General features: G+C 41.7%; 1 protein-coding gene across 1 annotated transcript; it reads left to right on the plus strand.

The window, feature by feature from the left end:
- The first annotated feature begins 435 nt into the window (after positions 1-435).
- Positions 436-7,657, plus strand: LOC113012744 (heterogeneous nuclear ribonucleoprotein Q). The gene is given in 13 exon segments (XM_026153060.2): positions 436-596; positions 2,373-2,529; positions 3,482-3,600; positions 3,867-3,974; positions 4,134-4,247; positions 4,529-4,705; positions 4,957-5,092; positions 5,475-5,680; positions 5,820-5,969; positions 6,072-6,193; positions 6,302-6,338; positions 6,340-6,624; positions 7,086-7,657. Coding segments are annotated over 12 exon segments (1,653 nt in total). The 5' UTR covers positions 436-596; positions 2,373-2,384; the 3' UTR covers positions 7,140-7,657.
- Positions 7,658-8,355: the final 698 nt, after the last annotated feature.

Consider the following 8,355-nt stretch of genomic DNA (forward strand, 5'->3'; position numbering starts at 1 on the left):
GTTGGATCTCAACTAGCCTACACAGTCTCTTTATTGTGTTTACGAAATGGGCAAGTGCTATATCTACGAGAAGACTGACACAGTGTGGTGAAAAGTGGGACATACTTACCAGATTTCACCGTCATTTTACACTCATTATTAATGCTATTATCACTGGGTTGACAGTACATTATTAGTTAAGTAGTCTAAAAACAACACATATGTTTAATTTGTGTAATTCCTTGTTTCGTGATTTACTTTCGTGTTTAAATTTGATGTCTGTTTGTGCCACCCTTTTGTTTTTTTGTTCACTTGCACCATCAATAAACGATTCCGACGCGGTGAAACGACTGCTCTTTTGGAGTTATGACGGATGCTGCAGATGACCTGCTGCTCTACTGTAAAATGCATACAAGGCAAGCCCGTGCAGGGATGTCCAAGAAACCCCATCGACGAGACAAAACTCGAGGCGTGAACGTGGCAGCCATTTTACATCATCAAGAGTGAATGACTGAAGCCGGACCAGTGCCGGGAGTTTTACACTTTTCTCTCTTTTTCAGTATCACATTTATCTTCCTAAATAATCAGCACCATACACGTTGGTGTGCCAGCGGCAGGTAGGGCGAATGCTTGTAATTGATAACGTTATTGTTGCTTAATTGAGTGCTAAAAAAGTGTGAATCGTGCGGTGCTGTTTCAAACAATGTGGAAACTGGTGGTGGTTGGGAACGAGTTCTCCAGACCGGCTTTTTGAAAATGGACTCTTCCTATGTGGCGGCACGTTGACAGACCACGCATTTAGCAGGCTAATCCTCTAGCTTCCAAGGCCACGTTGGATCTAATTGTATTTAAAAAGCTATGCTTTGTCAATTGGCTAAGTCCTCATCGACAAATGACGTTGTAACAATGGCCTCACTGAAATTCCGTTCGAATTAGCATGCTAGCATAGGCTAACCCATTTTGACAGATCACGAAAATGACATGCTCATTGTCATTGTATGCTAACAGCACTTAGCTGGCAAAGGCCGGTTATATTGGTAAGAAGTGGCGATCATCCCTTAGTACTTTACTAACACATGTGTGTATTGCATACTTAAAGAATAACTATAGCTGTGTTCATAGTAAATGCACACAAGCGCCTCATGTTATTGTCCCGATTAATGCCCCTAGCTTGATTGCTGAAACATTAGCCATGCAAACTAGCCCGCTCGCTAGTTAGCTTCAACGTGTGCGAGTCGGTCCCTCCCCGCTAAACCTAACCCAAACCTAACATTATGGTAGAAGTTTGAGGGGAGACTGCGGGGGTAATTCATTTCCATAAAACCGATAACGTGAATAGGTTAAAAATTTAAGATCCATTTGTAAATGGGTTTCACTCGTGCATTTGGCGTAGTAGAAAGGTTTTTGCCACGGAGAAAGCACGTGCCTACCGATACGAGATTGATTAGCAGTCAGTATAGCACATCGACTGGACAATATGAGCTTCTGTTAATGTTAGGCCAAAACATAAGATTGCCGTCCACGTTTTCGCTGAGTCTGCCGTTGCCGGATAGACATTGTGACCAGTGAGCAGGTAGATTGCTGCTGTTAGTACCCCAAAATCTATCCACACAAAGGAATGAGAGGCAGTGTTTGGGTTGGTCATTAACACGATTATTGGAGTGTTTGTGTTCAGTGTAACAATAGTTGAAGGTATAAACAAAATGCTAAAGTATGCATAGTTGTTCATTGGTCAGTCACCGGAAACCGGGGTTCACTCTCTCTGATGGAACACGTGTATCAGCTATCTGTCCTGTGCTGAAGTCAGTAGTGAGAAGGTAAGCTAACATGTAATTTAGAGACCATAGCAGGCAGGAGAAGACTGAGATTCGGGCGTTAGCGCGTAAACTTGGCTCCGTTTGCTCAACTTTTTTTTTTAGCTCAGAACAAACCAGAATGAAAATACTGCCACATGGCCACGAACCTCGTAGTTAAACCTTTTCCCCCTTCTTTTTTTTATTATACATATGTAATATGCAGCTGAGGTGAATTCTTTGGTGAAGTCTTTGGTATGTGCTTGTCCTGAACCCAATGTATTGCACACAGTGTCACACTGCCTAGATCAGGCTTTTGAGCTTCTAGTTCAAGCTGAGTGCTAAGTCAAGATAGTGAAAAGTCTCCAGACTGGGAAGGAGCACATGACCATGATAATTGGTTCGGCACATGTCAGCATCTCCTTTGTTAAAATTGGGTTTTATTAGTATGAAAGTTGCACTCCAGCAAACATTACAATTGGTGAAGTGATTTTTCCCCCAAATGATTTTCCTGACAAGTCTGAGACTTCACACTCTTTTGAGCACATCACAATTGTTGCCCTTGACCCAGGATTAATTTGGCTCATTGCATTTACACAGATTTCTGGAGACATGGCCACAGAACATATTAATGGAAATGGTCCAGAAGAACCAATGGACACCTCTGCAGTTACCCATTCTGAGCACTTCCAGACTTTATTAGAAGCTGGTTTACCACAGAAAGTTGCTGAAAAACTAGATGAAATTTACCTAGCAGGTAAGGCACCATGAATACTCTTGCATATTCAGTATGCAAATTTTTATGTTTAGCAATTTCTTGCATGTATTGTCATTTTATCACATTTTTGAATGGGGGAATTGGGATCCCGAAGCAACTTTTTGTGGTTTCCTACCAAAATGGGTACTGCAGTGCTACAGAATTTTAAATTACACATTACCAGAGTGTGTAAATGATTGCAGCATTTGCATTCCCAACATGGTTGCATGAACACTGGTGTCAGGGCGAATGAATTCTCTCCCTCTCTCTCTCTGGGAGTCTTTTGATGAGCCTATTCAGTATTGCTATTAATTTCTGTGAGGTTTCTCTGCATCCCATAAAATTATAGCAGAGCAGTGACTAAATGGGACACTAGCTACAGCTTAAATAACTGTTGATTTTTAGTAGAAGATCAAATGGGGATGAACTGTAATGACAAATTTTGGGGGGGGGGGGTCATTTTAGGACTTGTTTGGTTGGCCACATCTAGAAAAAGTACTGGTCTGGCCTTTTCAGCCAGATGGAACTGAGGCAGAAACAATGGCAGCAGCTGTCTGGTATATGGCTGCCTGGGACAGGTGACGGCCTCTCCATAAAGGAGAATGTAGACTGGCTCATTAGAAACTCCCAGCCACAGTATAGAGGGGCATGAGCATATCGAGTTGCACTGTCACATCTGTTGTGATTAGTTCTGCAAAAATTTGCTGGTTGAGGAGTAAAGTACAGCCCGACTACTGAATACGGCTCTATTAGATTATGCTCGTCCCACTCCTCACTCCTAATTGTACAAGTCATTATTCATTCATTATATTGGTTTCACAAAATAATCCCCGTTTAAATACTTCATTTAGGTCCTTGCACTTTTGTCAATTATGTATCATTTTTGTAATTTTTTTCCCCCCTTATTAGTAGCTCACTATTTGTGTGTGTGTGTGTGTCATTCAACCTGCAGGTTTGGTGTCACACAGTGATTTAGATGATCGAGCGATTGAGGCTCTGAAAGAATTCAACGAGGAAGGTGCTCTCCAAGTCCTTTTGCAATTCAAGGACAGCGACCTCTCACATGTTCAGGTATGCATGCGGTGCTGCTGCTGGTGCTATTTACATAATTTTGAATACCTCAATGCAAAGCCACAATCAGAGTGCTAGTGTAATGAAATAACAGTATTATGTTGAAATGTGCAACTACACTATAGGTCTTAATTGTCATTAAGCTTCCTGTTCCTTCTGCCTGCTCATATATATTGAAGGGTAAATTTCATATATTAATATTTGACAGTGAAATTGATCATTTTTTTAGTTACTGTTTGATCCCATTTAAATTGTTTGTCTTTCAGAACAAAAGTGCCTTTCTTTGTGGCGTGATGAAGACGTACAGACAGAGAGAGAAACAAGGGACCAAAGTGTCAGACACCAACAAAGGACCAGATGAAGCCAAAATCAAAGTGAGAACTGATGGTTCATTTAAAAATCACTCTAAAACTGATTTCATGCTTCGTTCGACACTATTGAATAATGAATGTTTTTTGGGCCCAAAAAATGCAATAATTCTGTCTCTGCTCCACCTCTTTTTCTTTTTTCCCTTATTTTTTTTTAATTGTTAGGCTTTGCTGGAGAGGACTGGCTACACACTTGATGTGACAACAGGACAGAGGAAGTACGGTGGTCCCCCACCAGAGTCTGCCCATTCAGGGGCACAACCCACCATTGGTACCGAGGTATGAAACAATCACTTATCCCTTTATTTAGCCATTTAATATGCTGCACCTTTATATATTAGTGTGTTCTGAGATTAATTGTATGAGGTGCAGTAATTTATTTTATGGTGTCCAAATGATGAAACTATTCACTGCTGTAGTAACTTTGGTTACACTGATAGTTTACCGCTAAGACCTGACTGGATACCATTTACCACAATGTTAGTACCCTTTGTACCACGCATCTTAAATGAGTACTTTGATCTCACGCGCTACACCTCCTTTTCCTGTCAACCTGGCAGATTTTTGTAGGAAAAATCCCCAGAGATCTTTTTGAGGATGAACTGGTTCCACTGTTTGAGAAAGCTGGGCCCATATGGGACTTGCGCCTGATGATGGATCCCCTAAGTGGCCTGAACAGAGGCTATGCCTTTGTCACTTTCTGCACTAAAGAAGCTGCACAGCAGGCTGTCAAATTGGTAGGTCTACTGTAATACTCTAATTATGACCAGAAAATGAGTTATTCTATGGCTTTGTTTTAACAAAGGGGACTTTTCAAATGAAGAATAAAGGAATATATTTATGCAGCATGCATGTGCCTCATGTTTGTCAATGGCGACTAATTATCTTAAAGCATCACCACCAGTTGCAATAAGCTCTCCTAACTAGACTTGACTGTCTCCTTTTATTTATATATTTTTTCCTCTTATACTCCTGCGTCTTTTTGCAGTGCAACAACAATGAAATTCGACCAGGAAAACACATTGGAGTGTGCATCTCTGTGGCCAATAATAGACTGTTTGTTGGCTCCATCCCCAAGAGTAAAACGAAAGAGCAGATTGTTGAAGAATTTGCGAAAGTAACAGGTGAGTCAAACTGTTTTTTAACCTTTCCCATCCATTAACCATCTTGGAATGGGTTTCGCTTTGCTTGTATATTTGATTGGATACACCTTGCACGTTTGCAGGTGTAGCTTGTCCAGTAGGTATTTTTAAAACTTTTTTTTTGGTCCAAATGATGATCTTATGACTGTACTTGAGTGATTCACATTACTCTGATGGTTTACCGCTAAGATCTGACTGGACACAAACTGCAGAAAACGTCGTTTTTCAAATTTTATTTCTCTAATTTTGATCATTTCATGTTTTGAATCAAGCATTTATGGCTTTAGGTTTATGCTTTCCATAGAACATTTGACTTAACTGCTTCTTTGTCTACACTTCTCTCTCCTGTTTCTTCTCTCTACAGAGGGTCTAAATGATGTCATATTGTACCACCAGCCAGATGACAAGAAAAAGAATCGAGGTTTTTGCTTCCTTGAGTATGAAGATCACAAGACGGCAGCTCAGGCCCGGCGCCGACTAATGAGTGGCAAGGTCAAAGTTTGGGGAAATTTGGTCACAGTGGAGTGGGCTGATCCCATTGAGGACCCAGACCCAGAGGTCATGGCCAAGGTAAGGCACAGGACGAAAAGTCCTCAGCAATGTAACCTTGAGTGTATTTGCACGCACAACCTCTTTCGACTTGTGCATTTGTTTGGATTTGCACTGCATTTCTGCATGGGGAATAAACAAAACATGCTTCTCTACCCAGGTCAAGGTGCTGTTTGTGAGAAACTTGGCGAGCACTGTTACAGAGGAGATACTTGAAAAGACCTTTAGCCAACACGGCAAGCTGGAGCGAGTGAAGAAGTTGAAAGACTACGCCTTCATACACTTTGAGGAACGAGAAAGTGCTGTGAAGGTATGAGGGGAAACTGTCTCAGAATCAGACTGTTTGTACTTAACCCGTTGGGATTTTTGTGTATGAATGGTATTTCACTATTGTCTCGATTTCACGTCATAGGCTTTGACTGATCTTAATGGCAAAGACCTCGAAGGAGAGCACATTGAAATTGTCTTTGCCAAGCCACCTGACCAGAAGAGGAAAGAGCGTAAAGCCCAGAGACAAGCCGCTAAAACACAAATGTAAGCAAGAACTTTGTAATTGCAACTAGGTTTGTGTTGTGTGTCAAATTTAAAATTATGTTATATGGCATGATGGCTTCCTGATGAGAACTCTGTATCCCCTCTCAGGTATGATGATTACTATTATTACGGTCCCCCCCACATGCCACCACCAACAAGAGGCAGAGGACGAGGCGGTAGAGGAGGTTATTCTTATCCGCCTGATTATTATGGATATGAAGACTATTACGATTACTATGGATATAATTACCACAACTACCGGGGCGGCTACGATGACCCGTACTATGGCTATGAGGACTTCCAAGCATCTGGGAGAGGAAGAGGAGCAAGAGGAGTCCGTGGTGGTGCCAATCAGACCAGGGGCCGTGGTGCTATCACCCCAAGGGGTCGAGTGGGCTTCTCCCAACGAGGAGGCCTTGGAACAATCAGAGGTTAATGACTTTTTCCTGTGTGACCACCCACCCCACCTCCACATTTTTACTTTGTGCTTTTTATTTTCAAATTTAAAAATACATTTAAGCTCGGTTTGCTGTAAGCAAGTATTCTGACATTGGGTCAGAAATTAAAGCACAAAGTTAAGAGCAGTGGCGTGAATGAAACGACTGATGGATAGAAAATGAAAGCAGCTATAGTTGTGAAAAGTTAAGGGCGATTATCTTCAAATGAACTTGGCCATATTCTAAGGCTCCAGTTTTCTGGTGGGATCTTTGAGTCAGCTTGTTTGCCAGCAGAGAGGGTCATTCATAGCATTTTTAAGGCCAGCTGATGCCCACATAAGTGGCAAGACCACTGGTGTGAATGTCGGATGTCTGCTCTAATTGTCTGATTTATGGCAAATGTGTGCAACATTGGTTTCCTGTGCTAATTTCATCTTTCTTTCTTATTGGTCCAGCAGGGAAACGGGGCCGAGGGCGGTCCTGACCTGTCACAGTGGATACTGACTTGATATGTGGGGTTACACCGTAAGCTGCAATGGATGTCGAAACAACAAGCATGAGAAAAAGGTCCAATGATATTCCAGCCTTACAGAAGAAGCATCTCCCCTCCTCTATATTTTAACTCACTTTAGCCCTTTTCAGACATGGGTTAATGCATAACTATAATCTCTTTAGTGGTGTCATTCTGCCAATCAGACATGGGTCACTTTTACATTAATATTCATCATGGCATCATTCAGATATGCCTACGATAATGCATGCAAAAGAATTGTTACTTTATGGCAACAAATTCTGTCAGCATCAACTCAAAATGTAACCACGTTTTTGAACGCTTGCGCTCTCTGCGCTGTTAAGGTTTTCCATGCAGAGTAGGAGATGCATCTCTTATGGATCGTGAAGAAATGTCTTAATATTTGGAAACCAAACAGATAAGAGGGCATAGGGCAAGTTTTGCTCTTGAACACTTTCTTTTGTGAGCCGAGCAGTTTAGAGCAGGAGTGCCCAATCCCGGTCCTCGAGAGCTACCGTCATGCAGCTTTTAGATGCATCCTTGTTCCCACACACCCGAATCAAATGAATGGCTTGTTATCAGGACTTTGCCAAACACGATGGCATGCTGAAGAGGTAATCAAACTATTTGATTCAGCTGTGTTGGAGTAGGGATGCATCTAAAAGCTGCAGGATAGTAGCTCTCGAGGACTGGGATTGGGCAGCCCTGGTTTAGAGCGTCAACATGAACTGTCTATCTTGGGTGTGCCCATCCGTTAATGTTACTGTGTACAGTTCAACCTTATGCTGTGTTTAAAGACTTGTTACTAGGTCCAACCTAGTAAGCTTACCAATGCAACTTTCATGGAAAAGTGACCTGGGTGCTCATGCAAATGAAGCCACCATGTTCAGATTATTGGAGAGTAGTGCATGTCTGAAAAGGGCTCATTTTTTGTTTTTGTTTTGAAGCTGCCACCTTATAAAATGACTGGAGGAGTCTGAATACTTGCCACAGCCTCTTTGCTGAGTCCCTGTTCCTAGACGGGGACCTATGAATTGCCCTTACAATCTACCCCTTCCCTGTCCCTGAACATGCCATTTTAATTTTTTTTTTAAATTAATGACGAAATTGCACTTTTTAAGTTCTTAGGTTTGAAGTGGCTCAAAGGAGCTTGATGCTATTGTATATTTTTGTGCTAATCGGAATTTTTATTGTCGGAATATCCATGTTAATCT

This window comes from Astatotilapia calliptera, chromosome 19 (genome assembly GCF_964374335.1).
Source record: "Astatotilapia calliptera chromosome 19, fAstCal68.1, whole genome shotgun sequence".
Classification (NCBI taxonomy): domain Eukaryota; kingdom Metazoa; phylum Chordata; class Actinopteri; order Cichliformes; family Cichlidae; genus Astatotilapia; species Astatotilapia calliptera.